This window comes from Rhipicephalus sanguineus, chromosome 10 (genome assembly GCF_013339695.2).
Source record: "Rhipicephalus sanguineus isolate Rsan-2018 chromosome 10, BIME_Rsan_1.4, whole genome shotgun sequence".
Taxonomy (NCBI): Eukaryota; Metazoa; Arthropoda; class Arachnida; order Ixodida; family Ixodidae; genus Rhipicephalus; species Rhipicephalus sanguineus.
Genome location: NC_051185.1, coordinates 82,596,076 through 82,619,984, shown reverse-complemented (window position 1 = coordinate 82,619,984; position 23,909 = coordinate 82,596,076). Strand labels below are relative to the sequence as shown.

The 23,909-nt window shown below is 45.3% G+C and overlaps 1 protein-coding gene across 1 annotated transcript; it reads left to right on the top strand.

Moving 5' to 3' along the window:
• The first annotated feature begins 867 nt into the window (after window positions 1–867).
• Window positions 868–18,739, top strand: LOC119406533 (beta-1,4-N-acetylgalactosaminyltransferase bre-4). The gene is made up of 5 exons (XM_049420128.1): window positions 868–1,069; window positions 6,112–6,396; window positions 7,368–7,653; window positions 8,992–9,114; window positions 18,577–18,739. The coding sequence occupies exons 1-5, from the start codon at window positions 868–870 to the stop codon at window positions 18,737–18,739; spliced, it is 1,059 nt and encodes a 352-aa protein (XP_049276085.1).
• Window positions 18,740–23,909: the final 5,170 nt, after the last annotated feature.

Genomic DNA, 23,909 nt, shown 5'->3' with positions numbered 1-23,909 from the left:
ACACTGGCAGCTGTCAGCTATCGGATATCATAGAAAAACATTGTCTTATTCCAATTTTAGTGCATTAAGTGAGTTAACCAACTTTTCATCGTCTTCGCCATGCACTCTTGGGAGCAGCTTTAACAAATCATTCTCTCGCTCTCCCTGTGTGTGTGCGTGTGTGTGTGTGGACGCGTGCTTGCGTGCGTGCGTTTTCCAAGTGAAGCACGTTATGAGGTTCATACAGATCTTGGTGGCGGCGGCGGCGCTGTTCGCGAGAAAAGCCGGCACCTGCCGTTTTCCATTAACTTATGCTCTTTCGATCTTAGGCTTCTCGGCGACCAGACGTTTATGATATGGCAATCTGACCTTTTATCGAGGCCACTTGTCATTTCGCGTTGGCACATTTCATTGTTGCCTGCACATGAACGCATGGCCGTCGTTGTTGCCTGTAGCAACTGAAGCGCTGCGCTCCTAGGCAAGTGGATGAAGGTCCAATGCCCGCCATGAAGGAAGGAAAAAGTTACGAGGAAGTATTGCGAAATAAATAAATAAATAAATAAATAAACAAATAAATAAATAAATAAATAAATAAATAAATAAATAAATAAATAATAAAAAAATAAATAAAATTAGTAGCTCAGGCACGCACACGCCATGCTTCACTTGCCTCCATTTTCTCGGTAGGGGAAGTGCTCCTTAATTTTTAGCATGAATTTAAGCAGAGCACAAAAAGAGGACTACGGCTATCGAAAGAGCAACATGCACAAAGCAAGCACTGTCTCGCATCTGGGGCTTTTAGTACGTTAACGCCGTTCTTGCAGGTGCCAGATGATGACGGTGTTAAAGGCTGCAGCTCGCTACACCACTGTAAGGACTCTAGTGTGCATGGTGCTGGTCGTCGTCGTCGTCCTGCTGTTCACTGAGCACAAGGTGGCAGACCCAAAAATCGGCAATGCCGAACCGTTCGGCTACACGGACTCTACTCGACAGAACCTCAGCGTCAGCACGCGGGACCGTCACCAGCGACGTGCGCCACTCCAGGTCACACCTCGACCCAATTTCTGTTCGGTGAACTGGAAAGGAGGCAGTAAGCTTCGCAACATGTTTTCACGAACGTATTTTGCCGTTAACAAGCGCTGCTTTCGTGCTATGTGTTGGCGCGGAACCTTAACTACGTATCAATAACGCCTTTTTTGTTGCGTGTTACTTCATCGCCCGTCCCCCTTGCTCTGGCTGACGTTACCATGTCTCCATTTGGGAGCGTCATCTTTCTTTCGCAAGTCCTTGTTATGATTCCAAAGGGTTGCAAATTTTTATAGGCAATTTGCAGCAAGCCCACAGCAGCACGCTGCTCTCCCTCTCCCCCCCCCTCTCTGTCTCTCTCTCTCTCTCTCTCTCTCCTCTCTCTCTCTCTCTCTCTATATATATATATATATATATATATATATATATATATATATATATATATATATTATATATATATATATATATATATATTCGAAGGTCGCAGGCTCGGTCCCTGGCCGCGGCAAGCTGTCTTTTCGTCCACTTTTCTTTCTTCACAATTACCTTACATTTATTACTAAAACATCCCCTATACTTTCCTTGGCGTTATTGTCTGTTAGTTCCCATTATTATTGTGTATAACAAAGAAACGAGCCCTTGAAATTAACACTTCTTTCCTTCATTCATGGCGAGGGTCTCGTTCTGGTAGACTTGATGGTTTCAGGTGGTATGCGAGGGATTATTGGTCAGCTGCCAGCTCGTAATAAGTTCACGTGCTACGTGACGCCAACAAGGCAGAAAAAGAGTGTTCCACACTCGCCGTCATGGCTACTGGCGGCGCTGACTGACGCTCCCACGTTTAAATGCACACATATACCCTATAAAGCGGACGGGGGGGATGGCCGCCGCGGTAGCTCAGTTGGTAGAGCATCGGACGCGTTATTCGAAGGTCGCAGGTTTGGTCCCTGGCCGCGGCAAGCTGTCTTTTCGTCCACTTTTCTTTCTTCACAATTACCTTACATTTATTACTAAAACATCCCCTATACTTTCCTTGGCGTTATTGTCTGTTAGTTCCCATTATTATTGTGTATAACAAAGAAAACGAGCCCTTGAAATTAACACTTCTTTCCTTCATTCATGGCGAGGGTCTCGTTCTGGTAGACTTGATGGTTTCAGGTGGTATGCGAGGGATTATTGGTCAGCTGCCAGCTCGTAATAAGTTCACGTGCTACGTGACGCCAACAAGGCAGAAAAAGAGTGTTCCACACTCGCCGTCATGGCTACTGGCGGCGCTGACTGACGCTCCCACGTTTAAATGCACACATATACCCTATAAAGCGGACGGGGGGGATGGCCGCCGCGGTAGCTCAGTTGGTAGAGCATCGGACGCGTTATTCGAAGGTCGCAGGTTTGGTCCCTGCCCGCGGCAAGCTGTCTTTTCGTCCACTTTTCTTTCTTCACAGTTACCTTACATTTATTACTAAAAACATCCCCTATACTTTCCTTGGCGTTATTGTCTGTTAGTTCCCATTAATATTGTGTATAACAAAGAAAACGAGCCCTTGAAATTAACACTTCTTTCCTATATATATATATATATATATATATATATATATATATATATATATATATATATATATATATATATATATATATATATCTGGCGTTTTTATTTCTAAAAGAGCCAAATCCCGCTCCTGTTGGAGTCAAACTGAGCCAAATCCATTAAACCTTGCCTGCGTCAACAATTCAGTTAAAAAAAAAACCAACATGGCCGCATACAACCTGTTTAACTTGCATCCTACTCGCTTTTCTGTCGTGTTTTTTCTCCAAAATTTTGTGGGGGGGGGGGGGGGGAGGGCTAGTTGGCGCACACTGAAGGAAGGATCTTGTCGGGCAAAACTCTAACATAAATACCATGGGTCGGCAAATAAATTGGAGCTCGCTCAGTCACTCAAGAAGTATATTTTGCTCTAGGGTCACTCGGACTCAGACTCACCAAAATTTTCCTCAACCGGAGTCATTCGGACTCAGAATTCACTAAACTTCTTCTCTACCGGATTAACTCGGACTCAAACTTACCATCATATCACTAAGCTGCATTCACTCACACTGCTACTCACGGCTTGATCTGGATCTGAGTGAGCCTGAGTGAGTCGACTCACGAGTTCTTAAGCGTAAAATTAGATTTTTTGATCATGGCTTCAATGCTCTTTAACGTCAAATAATCGGTGCTCTACGATACGCATTTTGACGATGCACCTTGAAATACGAGTTATCAGTGGTTTCAATCCAGTAAGGGCATTTTTATGAAATACGCGACTCACACGAGATATTTTTATCAAGAACTCCTAGTGAAAAAGTTTGCAGGGATAATTAATGGCTACCCCTCCTAACTCACGGCTCTGATCATTAAATATCGAGGTGGCGCATGAACACTAGCACGTTCACGTATGTGTGAATAGACATGAGTATATGTAAGCCGATATAAGGCTGACAGTAATGCTGAAGATGAGTAGATAGGACCATAGTTCGGCACTAAAAAGTGGAGCTCACTCAGACTCACTCAAGAATTCTATCTGGCTCACTCGGCCTCAGGCTCACCAATATTTTCCTCAACCGGACTTACTCCGACTCAGACTCACTAAAATGTTCCTAAGCCGGACTCACTCGGACTCAAACTCACGACAATATTACTTACCCTGGCTGACTCAGACTCACGGCCCAATCTGAGTCGGAGTGAGTCTGAGTGAGTCGACTCATGAGTGATATTGCCGACCTATGATCAGGAGTAAGAGGCCGAATTTCCTACATATTATTTCCGCTTTGTGTTTCTTTTCGAGTTTTAGAGCATGATACCCGTCTTTCGGTCCAAGACCGTATATTTGAAATAGAAAACAACTGAAGTGAGGACATTGGGCACCGATCATTCTTTGATGCAGAAGAAGTGTTAGGAAACGGCGAGGCATAAAACCAGCTAAGCTAAGAAGAGCTGAAACATTTTTTGAAGGTCTTCTATAGATGCCAACAAGAAAACACGTCAGACAGTCCCGAATGGTGCACCTGTAGCCTGGAAGGACCACTCCCTCTACAAGTCTACCCATCGTCATTACGGCCGTGCAACAAAGGATCGCTCCGATGAAAGCACATGGATGATGTTAATTTTGTCGCAAAATAACGCAATACGGTTCATTCGCTGACACGTAGACTACTTTTGCGTAGCTAATTCAAGCCAGCCTGTGAGTCCAAGTTTTACTTCTGTATATCGACGATAGAGGGTTGTATATGTTTTAGGCGCAATATAGGTTTGAGGTAATTTCATGACACGAGCACACTGGCAAAATATTGTTGGAGCAGGACAAACCATATAGGCTGGTAGCAAAAAACTTCATTTTCCTGTTTCACTTAAAGTGGACTTTGCTCTTATACTCGTTTAATAGCCGCACCGTCGCTTCCTTGTCACGTGTAGTTCTAGGTGCTACGTAACAGAGGGCGCGTTTTTTTGCGCGGCGGGCGCGATCACTTTCGATTCACCCTTAAAATTTGGTGATAGATATCTCGAATTACGTGCAACTTTCGCGAATTCGAAAAACAATGCGTATGTCATAAATTGGCACGCACTAAAGCTTTTTAATATAAACAACTGCCCTCAAGTCAATAATTAAAAAAATGTAGTTAACGATTTAGAATTCTCAATTAGTATTGTCAATGTTATTTAGTGGCGGCAGAGTATTTCCGCCTCGACATCGAGTACGGGTGCAAAAATGACTGGAGCGTGACTGTCATAGAATTTTGATAAAAAATCTGTATTGTCTAAAAAACACGCATAATGCACCTGCATATAGTTTACGTAGAATAGATGTTTTTGCAAGATACGGAGTAATTTTGGAACGCTGCGCTGCAATGGCCGGAGTTCAAATCCCGCCGTCGGTACAGTGTTATTTAGTTGTTTATTTATTTGTGTCTGTATGTTTGTTTCATGTTTACTTACAAACTCCAGGTATCTCCGCCGACCTTCCGTTAGCTCCCTTTCGGGAGCTGTGCAGAAGCCGTCATCTGATAAGCTCTGTGTATTCTGATCAACTCTGCGGACAATCTTTGTGAGCTATCCCGGCCGCGGCGGCCGCAGTTTCGATGGTGGCGAAAATGCTAGAAGTCCGTGTACTTAGATTTAGGTGCACGTTAAAGAACCCCAGGTGGTCAAAATTTCCGGAGCCCTCCACTACGGCGTCTCTCATAATCACATCGTGGTTTTAAGATGTTAACCCCCAACAATTATTATTAATCTTTCTGAACTCGTTGTCCTATACGGCCAACGCAATGAGCGGCGTTTCGTTGTATACCCGCGGTCGCACCGGCGTTTCTCGTCGGCGATGAAAACAAACCGTCTTTTCCTTGCAGCCTACGATTAGCGCTCGTTAATAGACAGTTATAGTTTAGCGGGTTTAGCGCAATAGCGGGCTTAGCGGAATAGCGGTATGCGCAAGCGCAGTACGCTAAACGACCCGCAGCGTTTACCGCACCCACGCTATTTTTCAGATTTAGTGTTACCGTGTTTGCGTGGTTTGCGTAGTGTACGTAAAATATGGCGGCGGTTTCGAACTGAATTTAGCGTTGATGTGGACGGATCCACTTCTTTCGTAGCAAACGAGTGTGCGAAATGGCCTCGCTTGCCTTCAGGTAGCTTCGACGACAGAGTATTACGGATAACTTAGCGTAGGTTTTGAGATCGCTTCCCATTTCGAACGTCCCTAGGCCTAACTCGAAGATCAAAGTTTCGCTTTTGGTGCGTAGTTCATATTTATTTACTTTTATTGTCACCAAAAAGAGTTGTCATATTGCTGCGTGCGGGGATACGACGAGCATTTTGGTTTTGTTCTTTTCACTTCTGTTAATGCATTCACCCTTCGCTAGGTGGCGCCACCGTCCCAGCTTCAGCACTGTAAACGCTATTCCGCTAAACTAAAACACGCTTTCCGCAACCAACGTTTGCGGCACGGTAACGCTATTCCCTTAACCCCCGCTTTCACGCTGACGCTAAACTATAACTGTCTAATGACGCGGCTCAGTTATTACTTATTCTGCCAGTCCCGCGTTATCGCCTAATAGCGTTACTCGTCGTAGGCGACTTGCTGCCCGTCAAGAAGGAGGGCCCACCACTCTCGGTCCTGGAGAAAGCGATGCCACACGTGATGCCCGGCGGTCGCTGGTTTCCGACCGGGTGCACGGCCCGGCACCGAGCGGCTATAGTGGTGCCCTACCGAGACCGGCTGAGCAACCTGCAAGCCTTCCTGCAGCACATGCACCCGTTCCTCCAGAGCCAGCAGCTCGATTACGGCATATACGTCGTGGAGCAGGTGTGGACGCCACCTTTATATCCCCCGGAAACGCTTCACATAAGCGGCCCAAGTCCTCGCCTTCCGTATTCTATAAGAACGTTTACGGTATGCCGCAAACTATACGAAATTTACGAATCCATGTGTAGAATACTTTTGCAGAATGAGCGAATAAGGGAGTGAAGTGAGCTAGTCTGTGGGAACAATAACGGCAGCGCGGGCGAAACACGCAGCACAGTCACTTGCTAAGCAGGAGGAGCGGGCAGAATCAGAATGGGAACTTATCGGTGCAAATAATGAAATATCACAAATGTATAGACATCGCCTCGTCTAGAAGGAGGCCTGCTGCGTTCGCCAAATACCTGCTGGTCTTCCCTTTTCCCTTTTACAAGCTGGCAGCTGAGCAATAATCCCTCGCACTACTACCTGAAGGCGTCGTCTGCCAGAACGAGAATGAATGAACGAAAGAAGGGAAATTTAAGGGCTCGTTTTCTTTGGTAGACAACAACCTTAATAAGAACCAACAATGAAGTGAAGGAAAGTATAGGGGATGCTATTTGTAGTAATTACGACATAATTGTGAAAAAATGAAAGTGGACAAAAAGACAACTTGCTGTCGACTGGCACCGAACCTGCCACTTTCGTGTGTTGTGCCAGGACGCTTAGCTTCTTGGCCCAGTAGCCCGTCATTTGCAGTCTCTCGGCGAAATGCATCCAGCAGTACGACGATATCTGTTTTTTTGTTATGCACCCGCCCTATCAACCAAATAATTGCGATTAAATATTTATTTGGAAAAGTGGATAGTTAGAATTTCCCCACACAAGGCACTACGGCCAAGCAAATCAATTCCAGTGCTTGTCGAGCTGGTGCCGCAGAGCAACCGTAGACCTGCGGAGGGGGGGGGGGGGAGAGGGCGGCCGAGCCCCCCTGTGCCTCCTCCCTGACTTTAAGCCCTGCTGCCGAGGGAGTGACGTCAGCCTTTGTACCCTGAGTGACGTCAGCCTTTGTCCAGAAAGGAGGTGCTCTCCCTCTCAATTAAAAAGGCCTAGTATATAGAAGAGGCAACCGCCGTCACAGCTCGAGTCATCCTTCACTGAACACGTTCATGAACTCATCGTTCATGCACTCTTTCGCGCAGAACGACACGGAAGGGTTCAAGCGCGCGAAGCTGTTCAACGCGGGCTACGAGATTGCCAAGGCGATGCACAATCACAGCTGCTTCATCTTCCACGACGTGGACCTGCTGCCGGAGAACAGGCGCAACATGTACGCTTGCAATGAAGGAGGCCCATTCCACTTGCCTACCTGCATCGACCGATGGAATTACACGTGAGCTAGCGTAGCATCAATCTTTTTTTCCGTTCAATGAATATTGAAAATTTATGGCTATTCAAACGAAGCTTGTTACACAATCACAGTTTCACCGCAAGGGCGAAGCAATGAATGCGATAACAACAAATTGTAATGTTGTACGAAGTAAGCCCGGTAGCTCTTATAGATCCAGCCTCGCGTAACTCTACAACACTCTGGTGTAAGATAATACGGCCGCTCCAGGGAGAGAAGCAGATTCCACAGTCTTTCATTCCACAGATTCCACAGAGAAGCAGATTCCACAACACGTAGAAGGGTATACGAGCCGTCCGCTGATGCCTGTTGAGATAGCGCACGCGCCATTGATCGCGACCGCGCCCTTATACTCAAAGTTCACAGCTGCCGCTCGAGCGACCCCCCCCCCCCGCCCTCCAGGTACGTTCATGCTCGTTCAAGACGGGCGGGCCGTTTGCTCTCTGCTTGAGCAGCATTCGACGGCAGGCATCGCACACGGGGTGATGTTATCGCATGCGCCCTCCGAAAAACGGGGATGGGCCGGCTCGTTTGATCTCTGCTTCAGCCGCGTTCGTCGCCCCCGCTCGCGCGCTGTTACCCGCGGGCAGAACATACGACGCCTGTGGGGGCATGTTATCGATTTGGACTTTATACGGAACGTGACGGCGACGCCAACGGCAAAAAACACATCGCGAGTGTCCATATCATTGCTATCGCAATAAAACATTCGCAGATTTCTGGTGGCGGCGTTGTACGCGAAAAACTCGGCGCCGGCGAGCGTACAGCAATGCGTCGCTCGAAGGTGCGTCGGTCGCATGCGTATTCGTACGCGCGGTTTTCCAATAATTGATGCACTCTTTCGATGCGCGGGTTCGTGGGCGATCAGCCGTTTTCTGATATGGCTATCTGATCTTTTATTATGGAGTTCACTTGTCATTTTTCGCGTTGCCTCATTTTCATTGTGGCCTGAATACAAAGCGCATGACCGTCGTTGTTGCCTGTAGCAAGTGAAGTTTTGCGCTGCTAAGCACGTTGACGGATGTCCAGGTACTGGCATGGAGCAAGAAAACAGTTAGGAGGGAGCACTGCGCAATGCAAAGAAAGAAAGAAGAAAGAAAGAAAGAAAGAATGAAAGAACAAGAAGTACGTCAGGGACGCATAAGCTTCGCCCCCATTTTCCCAACAGAGGCAAGTGGCTCTTGAATTTTCTTTTTTTTTGGGGGGGGGGGGCGATATGATAGCTCGTGAATTAGATTCAGTTCGCTCTGTATAGCTTTGCTCTGTATAGCTGTGTATGCGCTGTCTTCGCAGGATTTCTTAATCACTCTATTTCGCATGCAGGGTTATCTATCCGGGCGCATTCGGAGGTGTGTGTGCCATGCACACCGAGCACATGGAGAAGCTCAACGGCTTCTCGAACTTGTTCTCGAAATGGGGTGGCGAGGACGACGACATGGCGCGCAGGTGCGTTGCTCAGGGTTGAGGGCTGTATACACTGCATGCAGACTGTATAGCAGAGAAAAGGTAAAATGCGCATCTAACATGGGAAGGAATGACAAAGCCTTGTAATCCCTTCCCATGTTAGCTGCGCAGTTGTTCTTTTTTTCGTATTATTGATAATCTATTGCGTTCGCCTGGAGCTGGCTTTGGTCACGTTTGTGCGCGTTATATATGTGTGACTCAGCCAATAAACTTCAGTTGTTAGTCAGCGCCGTGTTGCGTCCGTTTTCTGCGCATTTCGTTTGTGCGTGTCGCGCCGTTAGTCGCTATGAAGACAATACAGGGTCAGTCCATGCCAGCTGTCCCACCCCTGGCGCTCGACCATCTACGATCGCCATGTACAGCGCTAAAAACGAGACAAGGAAGGAACACAGAAAGTATTGTAGGAAGACGCGCTGTATATATATATATATATATATATATATATATATATATATATATATATATATATATATATATATATATATATATATATATATATATATATATATATATATATATATAGGCAGGCATGGTGGTGGAGTGGCCGTAGCGTTGCAAGTAGTCAAATGGATCCTCCGTGAGAAGTCACAACGTTGTTTATGTCGACGTTTCAGCCAGAGTCTGGCCTTCATCAGGAATGAGGGTACAGTTTGTTGGTGCTCAGCTTTATACAATCTTAAAGGAGAGAGGATACGCGGAGAGAAAAAAAAAACAGTGAGAACATGAGGTAGACCCCCCCCCCCCTTCTCGCAATGTCAATTTTGGCCCGCTCCTGGATTCCGCAGTCGGGGGCTCCTGATTGTGCACAATGGTACTGCCGGACATGTTATGCTTGGTACAATTGATTGGTTAGTAAGATAGAAACAGAAACAGACGACAGCTGTACTTAGAAAGAGTAGTTACACTTGGAAGTATTTTCAGTTGTCCAGTGACAGTGCCGTGAACTCTTCAGTTGTTATTGTCATTATTGCCGTTATTGTTTTCTAATGCTTTAATTGCTGCAAGTGTACCCGGATTCTCATTTATTCCTCTTTCGAGGGTGTTAAATCGGTGGATGAGGTATTACTCTAGTTGTTCACGTTCTCGGTTTGATTTAAATCCCGTTTCTAAGAGTGTTACTGATAGTAACAGAGCCCATGCGAAATCAGCCCCAAGTCTACCTCTATCAAAGCATCTCAACCTTCCCGACCATGCATTCGACAAAGTATCAGTAACACTCTTAGAAACGGGATTTAAATCAAACCGAGAACGTGAACAACGAGAGTCATACCTCATCCACCGATTTAACACCCTCGAAAGAGGAATAAATGAGAATCCGGGTACACTTGCAGCAATTAAATCATTAGAAAACAATAACGGCAATAATGACAATAATAACTGAAGAGTTCACGGCACTGCAGCTGCGACGATCACTGGACAACTGAAAATACTTCCAAGTGTAACTACTCTTTCTAAGTACAGCTGTCGTCTGTTTCTGTTTCTATCTTACTAACCAATCAATTGTACCAAGCATGACATGTCCGACAGCACCCTTGTGCACAATCAGGAGCCCCCGACTGCGGAATCCAGGAGCGGGCCAAAATTGACATTGCGCCCGCTTGCTAGCCTTTGCGGCAATACGCGGCGCCCCCTTTCGGGGACGAGACGTAATAATAATATCTGGGGTTTAACGTCCCAAAACCACGGGGACGAGACGTCCACGTGGCACTGAGTAGTTAAAGGCTTAATTTCTTAAAAAAGCTCTTTTTTTCCCCACACCGCACCGCCGGAGCCACGCGGCGCCGCCTGGTCGGGAACAATACGTTAATGGAGGGAAGGATATGCAGGCCGCAGACAGGGTGGAAGGGGGCGGCCGGAGAAGGGGGGGGGGGTCTACCTCATGTTCTCACTGTTTTTTTTTCTTTTTCTTCTCCGCGTATCCTCTCTCCTTTAAGATTGTATAAAGCTGAGCACCAACACACTGTACCCTCATTCCTGATGAAGGCCAGACTCTGGCTGAAACGTCGAAATAAACAACGTTGTGACTTCTCACGGAGGATCTACTTGACTATATATATATATATATATATATATATATATATATATATATATATATATACATATATATATATATATATATATATACATATATATATATATATATATATATATATATATCTATATATATATATATATATATATATATATATATATATATATATATGCACACCAAGCATACGACCGAACAATGCATGCGCGAATAAAAATTTTGCCGACCCTTGCGCGTGCCCATTCCCAAACGCACTGATAACACATCCTTGAAGACATACTAAGCAATAAAATTTATTTCTTGTGCAATGTCACCGACGCCTGACTGACACATGCTTGCAACGATTTGAAGATGTGTAATAAAACCGACTGGTGGTCTAGTTGGTACTGCATATCTCATGGTTTAGTGCAAGGGAACACGAGGACACAAGGGGTTTATTGCACATGGACCCAGCATATGCGGTCACAGCATGTTGTGACAATGTGCAATAAACCTCAGTTATTAGTAGCGCTGTGTTATCGCGTTTCTTTGCGCAAAACCATAAGATATGAAGATGTGTGCCGCCTCCAAGTTCACGAGCCCTTTGGCTCGTGTGTCCGTAGAATATAGACACGGGGCGAAAGACACAGGAGGCGTGCGATGTGTGCGGTCGCGTGCTTTATGTATACAGTAAAAGATCGTTAATTCGGAAAATCTGATAATTAGAACGTGTTTTCTGGGGCCTGGAAGAGCATTCACTGTTTAATGGCACCAAACTCTCGTTAACTCGGTCATATTTTGCCGGCTGGGAGCAGGCCTAGCGCGAAGCGCCGCAAATGCGCAACGCAAACGAACGAAAGCGGCGTTTGTGGACAGCCGAAACGAGGCGGTGCTGTTTGCATTGCCGTCGTGATCAGCGCGAACCGTACCGTAACGCCGGTAGCGACGTTTCGGCTTCAGGCAGTGGGGTCTCGAGCCGCAGTTACATTGTGAACAATGTCCCGAATGGCGAAAATTGCGGCTCTCACTGTTCATATGCCAAGTAAGCACAAGATCAAGAAACTGATAGCGCATTGACGTAATAGACATTTATTTATTGTTTTCTTGATAATTTCGATAATTTGGAGTTCGGTTAATGCGGACGTTTTTCCCGGTTCCGCGAAATCCGAATTAACGAGCTTTTACTGTATATCTCTCTGTTCTTAATAAAAAGCTGAGTTGAATGTCGGCGCTTGTTCTTGCCAGTCCTCTCTGCGTGCCGCGTCTCGATTTTTGCGCTGTTTATTGAATGAATTCATACCAACTAGACCAGTTAACGACACCATCTGTGATCTGACTGCAAAAAAAAAAAAAAGAAATCAGGATTGTCTCAAGCAACAAGTCTTCCACGAAAATATTTCTTGCAAGAATTTTTTCTTCAGCACCGCAAGCCACATGTGATGTAACATCGGAGTGCTCGAAACTACGACTCGTAAAATGTATTGTCAAAAAAAAAAAAAATCCGGCCGATCCCACGCACTGTGGGAACCGATGTAATGCGAAGCAGCCAGTAAAGAGCTGCATAGATGGCCTTGTTTGTGTTTGAGCAAAATGAAATCATTCGTGCCATGGCATCTAGCTTCACCATATATCGCATGTTCGCAATGCACGCATGCATGCACAATCTGTTATATACCATGCTTATGAAACGTATATTCTGGTATATACAATGCATGCCCTGTTATTTATGTTCATCACGCACTCGTGTCATGCCATACATTTTTTTGGAATACATCCAGTTAACAAAATACCCGGAAGCGCATCATGACAGTGTAATGTAAATCATACAGTACATGTCATGCATATAACATGATTCGCATGTTAGGACCTGTCATTTATGTTCGTCATACAGTCACATCGGGCAGTACCAATTTTGGTATATATCAAACGAGCGAAATGGCCGCGAGTGCACCATGCGTATGGAATATAAACTATGCCATACATGACATGCATATCATGGTTTTCATGTTTCCACCTGTCACTCCTGTTCGCCATACAGTCACATCACGCAATACGAGTTTTGCTGTACATCAAGCGAGCGAAAAGGCCGCGAGTGCACCAGGAGCGTGGCATGTAAATCGTGCCATACATGACATGCATGGCATGGCTTTCATGTTACCACCTGTCACTTATGTTCATCATACAGTCGGATCGCGCAATACCAATTTTGGTGTACATCAAGCTAGCGAAACGGCAGCAAATGCACCATGAGCGTGGCATGTATATCATGACATACATGACATGCATTTCATGGTTTTCATGTTACCACCTGTTATTAATGTTCTTCATACAGTCACATCGCGCAATAATAATTTTGGTGTATATCAATCTAGTGAAACAGCCGCGAGTGCGCTGTGAGCGTGGCATGTAAATCATGTCGTAAATGTCATGATTTGTATGTTTGTTACTACCTCTCATTTACGTTTGTCGTACAGTCACATCGTGCAATACCAATTTTGGTGTACATCAATCTAGCGAAACGGCCACGAGCGCACCATGAGCGTGGCATGTAAATCATGTCATACATGACTTGCATATCATGATTTTGATGCTACCACCTGTCACTTACGTTCGTCGCACAGTCGCGTAGCGCAATACCAATCTTGGTGTAGATCAAGCTAGCGAAACGGCCGCGAATGCACCATGAGCGTGGCATGTATATCATGACATGCATGTCATGGTTTTCATGTTACCAACTGTTATTCAGGTTCTTCGTACAGTCACATCGCGCAATACCAATTTTGGTGCATAATGCATATCAATCTAGCGAAACGGCCGCGAGGGCGCCATGAGCGCGGCATGTAATTCACGTCGTACATGACATGCATGTCATGATTTTCATGTTACCACGTGTCAGTCATGTTCGTCATACAGAAATGTCTCGTATACAGGTTTCGTATATATTCACTCATTTAAACGGCCGCTAGTGCCCCGAGACCATGTCATGTAAATCATGCTGCACATGACATGCGTGTCATGATTTGCACGTTAGGACTTGTCATTATGTTCGTCTGAACTCTTGTCACGCCATGCCACTTTTGGTATATATGAAATTAACGGAACGGCCGCAAGATCCTCAATGCCGTGGAATGTAAATCATGCTGTTCATGACATGCGGTTCACAATTTTCATGTTATGACCTGTCATATTAGTAATACGGTCATGTTATGCCATACCAATTTTGGTATACATCCGATTAACGAAACGGCCAGGAGAGCACAAATTCGTAGGCAGCTAGATAGATAGATAGATAGATAGATAGATAGATAGATAGATAGATAGATAGATAGATAGATAGATAGATAGATAGATAGATAGATAGATAGATAGATAGATAGATAGATAGATAGATAGATAGATACGCCCAAACTCGCAGAAGTTCGCTAAGAAATGCTCCACATTTAAAATGTTTTCCTCAGAAAATTTTGATTAGAGAACGATCATACACTTCACGCTTAGAATAGGCTTAATCAATGTTTACCCTTTCGTGCGTTTTTTATACTGTTGTAAATGTGGACAAAATAGCCACCTTGGAGTTTTTTTTTTTGTAGAAGGATAACTGTTATTGAAAGGTCCGAATTTATATTAACTGATCACTAACTGATTAACTGAAATGGTGTGTACAGCTCGCGATAAACCTTCAGAAAAAGCTAGTCTTCGTCGATATTTAGTCGTGAATTTAACATCGAGGTGGTCCTAGTAAACATATTCCAAATAGCGCATCTCCACTGCAATTGCGGCGGAGAAAGTATTGTCGGAGTATATTTTGTTTTAAAGGGAGCGACAATAACCGGCGAGAACGCGCGATTAGGTCCTCGTGGAAATGAAAGGACCGCGAATTACAGTGACAGATTCAAGCATACCATTTGATTTATTTATTTATTTATTTATTTATTTATTTATTTATTTATTTATTTATTTATTTATTTATTTATTTATTATGGCCGCTGAGAAACGGCGCTGCCTTCGAGGCAACAAGTTGTACATGTCGAGCCGGGGTGCATGCGCGCTGAGTACGCATGCACAGCAAACCTCAGCGCACAAACACGAATAGCTGTCACGCTCACCTCCCACTGTTCGCAGCATGTGCTGTGGGTGTGTGTTTACAGTCGCCGTAGCTCGAATATTTTTTTCTTTTATTAGTCCTTCATGGTGTTTTCCGCTTCACCATTCTATGAGTATACACTGACCGTTAAGCTTAAAAAAATAAAAATAAAACAGGTACCATTAAAATAGGTTGTCGGTCCCTTTAAGTCCCTCTCGCCGCCGCTCACGTCCAACCCCCATACGCGGAGGTGCGCTAACCGCGGGCTTTTGATGTCATGAAGATACGATGTTTTCCCAGCTGATGGCCCCATTGCTTAGGCATGAGAAATTTGTGGTCTGTTTTATGTTCTCGCCAATGTATTTGCGCTCATGCGGCCAGGAAGTAAATGGGGCAAAGCGACAGGCCACAGAACTTCGTGTATATAGGACAGCTTCCGAGAAGCCGATGAATGAAAACAAGAACGCACGTCTCGTACGTTAATTTCCCTCGATGAAGTTGCGGCGGGACGTACACGTGTTACAGCAGACGAAAGACACCTTGGTTTCACGTTCTTGCAGGCTGCGGCTTCACGGCATCCCTGTAGTGCGTAATAATTGCACTGTTGGACGCTACACCGCCCTCGACCATTCATTGCAGCCCAGAAATCACGGACGGTGAGTATTGCCACGCGCGCTTGCTTTTGTATTTTATGTAACCGGTCCGTCACACGCGTAAGCCAATGCCTTGCGCAAACCGCGCCCGAATGTCTGGGAACCTTCCAGATGATTTTAGAATATTCTTATAAGCTTGAGCGTGCAAAGGCGAACAGCTGAGCTTATTCTGGAACTAACTCATTCACCAACGATAACGCTGTAGGAATCTTGGATGCCACAGGTATAAAGCGCATGCCGAAGCGCTTTACTGCTGATCATATTACCGACGGCCGACAACAGTGCTTACCGCTATCGGTGCACAGCGTGTATAGCTTTTACTTTAACTTTTCATTTCCTGGCCACAAGTTCGCCCGAATAAACAGTTTCGTCTTGAACACGTCGACTGCCGCCTTCTTCAAAGTCAAGACCATGTGGCAGTATTAAGGTGACACGAAACCACGCCTCATGGCCAAGACCGAGGCAGCGCGCCCTTATGGGGCTCATTAGGGCAGGTAACAAAAAAATGGATGAGAAAACTTTTCAGCTATGACTTCAGAAGTCGTGGTTAACCCAGCTAAGAAGTGTGGCTCTACTTCGGCGGTCATCAGCTGCCGTGCGCGAATGGCCGTACCCAATGCCCGGTAAGCGAATGGCACAGATAGGAATCAGGTTACCTTACGAACAATAGAGGTAGGGGACGGACGGGGGGGGGGTAGTATCTTCTACCACATATATAGTTTCCTACAATATTTAATAGAGGGAACTGTGGAGCTGTGATCGTTCAGCGGCCATGGGACTGGTTGCATGAATTTGCCTAGTCTTCGTGCTTGCGGCTTCGAAAGCACTTGTGGCTTCGTTTATTGTTGTATTTTGGCATTTGTTTCGGATCAAAGAATGGCTCGTTGCGAACCTCGAGAGCTGATTTGAATTGGTGAGCCCAAAACTGGTGGTGGAGTGAGACAGGAACTTTTGCGAACTTTTTGCGACAAAGCGGCTGCAGGGCCACACCGAGCCACACGGAGCCGAAAGAAAGGCATTTAGTAAATCCATGTACAACCCATCATTCCCATGCTGGCAGAAGCGTCATGCTATGGAGCTCCCAGAGATAATAGAGCCAGATTTCCCTATATCTTGTAACACTTTACTTTCTAAAAATAGTTTTGATGACTGATCTCACGTTTGCGGCGAAGTTTACTACGCAGAGATATATAGCATAACGTGATCCGCGATCCACTACCATTACGAGACGTCTGGACATGCCCGATGCGCTCTTGCCGCTGAAGCTCTTTCGGTGCCGACACTCTAGCCAACTGCGCATGCGCGAGCGCCGTCTTGTTCTTTACCGCTGCAGTGGTTAGCCTCCATACCAGCTACTGTAACGACGGTGCTACCATCTCAGCGGCGGTAAATTTCTGAGCGAGTCGAAACATCACCTCCCTATTTCCCATAAATATCGCAGGCGGGTGTAGAATGGAATGAAAAAGAGGACAAATTAAAAGAAAGAGAGAGAAAGAGGGTGAGAGAAATGGGTAAAAATAGGAGAGCTTTAGTTAAACGTGGATTAGCGGATTCGTGGGAGAAAGGTGGAGGCAGAGTGAAAAGAGTGTAGAGAGTGAAGTGGTTTGGAATTAACTGAAACCATCAGCGCCAACATCCATGGGTACAAGGTTGGAAGCGGGCATTTTTTCAGTTATATTTACTACATAAGCACAAAGACACAATAATACTTACGTCGTCCTGACTTACAAATTCTTTTTTTTTCTTCTCTCCCTTCGACAGTCTTTTATACTTCCTCCTCCGTGTCCCCTTGGCATGGCGGAATTACAGAGGCTTTGTGTACTCATTCAGTGACTGCTGGTTGACATACTATATTGCGCTTGCGCAGCCGACCGCGCATGCGTAGTGGGCTAAGAGCGTCGTTTGAGCGGCACGCTGGAGTCCTACATGCGCAGATGCATGATAACGGTAGCCGATCACGCGTATGCTTTAAAACTGTTACATATTGTGGTGTTACTCGAGTTGTCCTGTTTAACTCTTACGCCTACCAAAGCGTAATCGCATCACCTTGGAAATTCTACGTGATCTACGAAATTGCGTTATTGTAAAAAAAAAAAAAAGATCACGGACTTATTGTAACTCCCCTACAGTCTTCATGTTTGACGTGAATAACGCAAGAGATTACATGTTTTTAAATATTTTGGTCTATATATTGCTCCACGTATTATGCGCCCACCCGCTTGGCCCTGTGATAGACTACAAACAAGCAATCAAACAAACAAACAAACAAACAAACAAACAAACAAACAAACAAACAAACAAACAAACAAACAAACAAACAAACAAACAAACAAACAAACAAACAAACAAGCAAACAACAAACAAACAAACAAACAAACAAACAAGAAACAAACAAACAAACAACAAGAACAAACACGATTGTCCAGTCTTGACTTGCGTCGCTTCGTATCGTACTGAATTCAGCGTTCGCCATTATAGTGCATTGAATGCTTCGAATGCAATAATAAGTGACTCAAATAATGCCAAGCTTCGCAAGCTTCTATCTTACACTTCCTGCCGTTTTTCAAATAATGCCAGTTTTTTCCAGATCAATAAAAAAAAACGACACATGGTGACCTCGGCTATGAACAACAAAAAGCTGCAAGCAGTCGTTGGCGGACGAGCTCTCGTTAATTTTTTTCGTGTTCGACACCTTTCAGGATCTGGCTGCTAAGGCGCAGCTTCTTCCGCAGTTTCAAGGACGGCCTCAACAGCCTGAAGTACAGCGTACTCGACATTGTCTTCAAAAAGCTCTACACCCACATCACGGTGGACATCTCTGATTCCGGCCTAAGAAAAGAACGATATAGGACGGGCAACTGATCAACGCTATATATGCATAAGTACGAAAAATGTGTAAAGTCGAAGCGAGGATGTTGCAGTATTTTGTCAATAAAGAGCGAAATAAACTTTTACTCATCCAAGCGGTGTTATCTACATATCGCTAAACAAAAGTTAGACTTCTAGGTTAACTCAGAAGTGTGAGATAGCTCGCGACTATTGGGTGGAAAAGATATATAACCGTGGGCTGTCCCATGTGGCACCCACGAAGCTGTCGCGATTGTCAATGTTCCGGAGTGCTGACGTTAAAGTGACGCAGAAAACACGCTTAAAGAGCACGTCGAAATAAGAAAGATGGTTCGGCAGACGTCAGCTGATCGGGAGAAGTCGGAAGTCGGCAGGTTGACACTCCCTGCAGACGTGCTTTGCTTGCGCGCCTCAACGGCTCAATTTCAGTTTCCAGGAGAGCTGGAGGGCACCTAGCTTGTCCACTCTTAGCCAGGCTCTTACCCTCTCACATATCTCTTTCCCAGCCCTTGCTAAACTGTACTATACGTGGCTATGCTCGCTCTTTTCTAATCTTTCTTTTTCTAGTCTGTGCCGCTGTGTCATACTATTGCTTTCTCTCTATGTCTGTTTTTCTTTGTTTCCTTCTGTCTTTCTTCTCTTCCTTGGCTCCCTTTTTCCTTTCTCATTCTTTTTCTCTCTTTCCTTCTGTAGTCGTTTCCTCGCCTTCCATCTTTTTTCACTCTTTGTTCCCTTTCTTTCCATCTATTTATCCTTTTCCCTTTCTTCCCTCTCTCTGTTCTCGTTCTCCCCTCCTGTCTTCCATCCTCCTCACCATCAATTCTCTTTCTCACCTCCTTGCTATAATATACTGTGCAAGGCTACACTATGCTCTGCCAGCGTGCCTGGATAGCCCAGTGGTTACGGCGATGGCTTTCGGACCGTTTGGACGCGGGTTGGAGTCCCGCCGCCAAGAAATTTTTTCGAGCAAAATTTTTGTTTTTCTCTTCCTTTCTATCGCTCTCTCTTTTTCTTTCTTTCTTTTTCTCTCAGTGCTCGTTCCCTCGCCCATCAGAGTTATTACAGCGAAAGCTGTTATGAGATCATTTCAACGGCCGTTTTTGGTGCCGTAGTTGTCCGCCGCCGCCGCCACCGCTGGTGTCCGTAACCGCTATCGCACGAAATAAAAAAAATTCCAGGATGGAACGAGGTTCGAACCTGGGCCCTCTGCGTGGGAGCCCAGTGTTCTACCTCGGAGCCATGCCGCTGCTAGAAACTGCGTTTCAAGAAGCATACAAGTTTCATGTCGCGAAGGAACCACACTAGCATATGTAGTGTAGTGTGGTCGAAGAGTAAAATAACAACCAGGCGTCACACAAACGCGAATTCTGTAACCGGGCGTCACACAATGCGAACTGCGCAACGAGTGGGTTGTTGAATGCTTCCAACCTATTACAAAGGCCTCTGCTGTAATTCTTCATCGTCATCAGCCACAGCATCAACAAAGTGCACATAATGCATTACAGGTGTTTAGCGAGTACCACGGTTCTCAGCAGAATGACGAAAAATTGCATAGTGGCTGCATCCCTATTTCACAAATAATTATGGTGATTTATAGCGTAGTGGGTTCCTCGCAAGTGCACTCCCATTGGTTGCCAAGGAAGCCCATAAGGCTCTCATGATCCATTTCCTCGGGGTCTCAATAAAGTTATTTCTCTCTCTCTCTCTTTCTCGCTTTAACCTTGTTATAAAGCGTGGTGGGACAGTTAAATAACGACCGAGCGCCACACAATATGAATTACGTAACTAGTGGGTCGTTTAAAGCTTCCAACCCATTACAAAGCGCTCAGCCATAATTCTTCATCATCATCAGCCATCGCATCAAGAAAATGCACATAATGCCTTACAGATGGTACCTCGCTTCTCCGCAGAACGACTAGTAATGTTGTGGTGGGTGCTTCGCAACTTCACAAAAATTATGATTTGTAGAGTAGTGGGTACGTTGCTAGTGTAGTTGTATTAGTAGCTACAAGAGAGTTTATAACGGGCTCTAGAAATGCCGTTCTTCGAGCTTTCGCTGTGACTGTGCTGCGCTTTCCGCGCAGGCCTGGCGTTTTTTCGTTTTTTTTTTATGGCGCAAGAACAGCTGTGGCTATGCTGCGTCAGGCACAAGGTGATAGGTAATGAACGGTGATACAGTAAATGTATGGAGCTCAACTGCGAACGGCGTTCAAAGAGTAAGAGTGTTCTTTGCGAAAAAAGGCATATTGCAATAGGCTAGACAAAAAGAGGCCTTCATACGCAAAGTCAATTTCTTCTTACTTTCACTTCCACGGCCGCAATGTTCAATGCCATAGCGGCAAACTGTAGATATTGCCTCAGTAAGCAAGAGTTACGTTACGTGTGTGCTGAGTGCCCCGCCACAGTGGTCTAGTGGTTATGGCGCTCGACTGCTGACCCGAAGGTCGCGGGATGGAATCCCGGCCGCGGCGGCTGCATTTTCGATGGAGGCGAAAATGTTTGAGGCCTGTGTACTTAGATTTAGCTGCACGTTAAAGAACCCCAGGTGGTCGAAATTTCTGGAGCCCTCCACTACGGCGTCTCTCATAATCATATCGGTGTTTTGGGACATTCAACCCTAGATGCTTTTATTATGTGTGCCGAGTGTTCGCACGTTTTATCAGTGTTATGCTACAGCATCTAAAAATCGGAGTAACTTCCAAACTTCTCACTTTCATAACCTCTAGAAGGTCGGGTAGTATGCGAAAAGTTTGTAGTACCAGGACTTAATAATAATTGTTTAGGGTTTCCGTCCCCAAAACACGATATGACTATGAGACGCCCCTGTGGCGAACTCCGGAAATTTCGAGCACCTGTGGTTCTTCAACATGCACCAATACCTAAGTACACGGGGTTCTAGTACTTCGCCTCCATCGACATTCGGTCGCCGCGGGCGGGATTCAATTTCGGGACTCTCGGGTAGGCGTTCAAACACCATAACCACTAAGCCACCATAGGTGGTGTGGTGTTAGTCTTAAAGGAGTGTAGACACCAAAATCTAACAGTAACCTGACACGAAACTGACTAGAGCATGAGCTTTGTACGCTTGTATGAAATGCTGCGAGAAATTGGAAGTCTAGAAACGAAGCGTGACCTTTTTTTCGAGACTTGTCGCGATAGCCTGCGCGGCCGATGCGCTCGGTTTTGAAGTCGCCATAAAAGTTTGACGAAGAATATTTCACTTATGCGCAATATTTCCGATTTAAAAAAATGTATATGAATTAAAAAGGTAATTAACGAGTTCCGGCTAATAATTTATATCAATGCGGGACGAGACAGGGGTGAATCCCCTCTTACCCCCACGTCGCCCGAAGGAAAACTGTCGGACCAGTTTTACATAAGTTTATTAACTTACTCGATGTACCTTTAGCTGCGGAAAATTAATCGACGTCGACATAGAGTTAAAAGAACTTGTTGCTGGGCTAGCTGGTGCAAAATTCTTAGGAAAAAACTTTTAGACGCCTAAGCACCGCCAGAGAAAAAGGACGCCTGTGCTTCGTCTATTTTCTGGCGGTGCTTACGCGTCAAAATTCTTTTCCTCAAAGGCATAGAATTAATTTGTGAAGATCGCAAGTTCCAGACTATCATTTCACTTCTATAAAAGAGAATCGTATATAAGAGAACTCGCTCTATATGCCTTGCTGCTAGCAAAGTAACTCGAAATACCGCCGCAGCGACAGTAGCCAAAACAACATACGGAGTTTAATAGATGGTTCCGAAGGAACACTTTGCATTTGTCGCACTAATGCAGTGTGGTAACACTGTTGCGTTTCTTCCTGTTTCTAGATGAAACGATGTATCTCGATCTCCGAGTCAGAAATTCTGCTATCAGAACGGGCCGTTTGCAGGGTGTAGTAGATAGTTTTCTAGCACGGTTCACCTTGGAAAAGTGATATTAAGCCCAAACTGCTCGCGTGAAGTGCGCAGTACGCTACTGTGAACACATTTCGCAGAAAAACGTCCGAAATCAATGGAATACGTTGAACTATTCAAAACTTTTGTTGTACATAAATGCAGTTAAATGCTCGTGTCATGAACGAAAAAAAAAATGTAACGTAGTATCTTTTTGCTTCTTTCTCAACTGTACGCTGGTGCCATCTCTCATCTGCAACTAAGAAATGGTATGACGTCATAGGGCACTGCTACACAAGACCACCCCAATTTGGTGACGACAATACGGACAGCATAACCTCGTCGTGGTGATCCTGTATTTACAGACTACCATTTCTCCCGAGGGCGCCAGAAAGCAAAAGTGTACGAATTGCAATGACAGGGAAAGTATGAAGTTCTAGGCAGTTTCAGTAGGCGCATAATTTTTATGGCGTAATACAGTACAACTGTTTACTCATGATGATGATGATTTGTATCATTATTTCATTTACATTTAAGTGCCGTGAATGAGGTTTTATCAGAGGCGCGCGCAGATTTCCCCTTCAGGGGGAGGGGGGCGAATGTTCATCGCAGCCCCCCTCTCTATTAAGTCAAAGTATGGGGCAGACTTGGCGCCCCCCTCATAGGTGACTAGGAGGGGGGGGGCGGTCGCCCCCTCCCCCCGTGCGCACGCCTATTGCTTTTATGTAATGTGGAGCAGAGTATTGAAGATACATGTTTAATATTATAGCGAATAACATAAGCGCATAGGCTGAACGAGGGAAGGAATGGATCGAGGAGCCCCTTTGTTTTGCTGGACGCATCCACATGGGGCCAAGAAATATAGAAGCAAAGAAATCCGGACGCGGTGTTATTGGTGGCTTTTTGAATGTGGTGAAAAAATTACAACATAACGGCACAAAATTAAACTTGCAGATTTTCGCACAACCGCGCTTCAAGTGCGGATTGTTGCCGTGATTTGTCAAACTTGACAAATTTGAACACTTTTTGCTGGAGCCGATTGATGAGGCAGTAAACTCCAACAGGTAGGTCCGTCGAGGATTAGTTCAAAAAGTGCTGCAGGGTCCTTTTAACCAACATGTGGCAAAACTGGCGACCTTAAGTGTTACTTAGCCAACACTTGCAACCCTAGCGTAGTCGCTGGTGGGGTGTTTCCTCCGTCCGTGCGTTCGTTGTGGCCTTTTCGTCAGCGTCGAGACGGCGATTCCCTCTGTTTGTTTCGCACACTCACGACATTTTCACAACCTGCATCTTT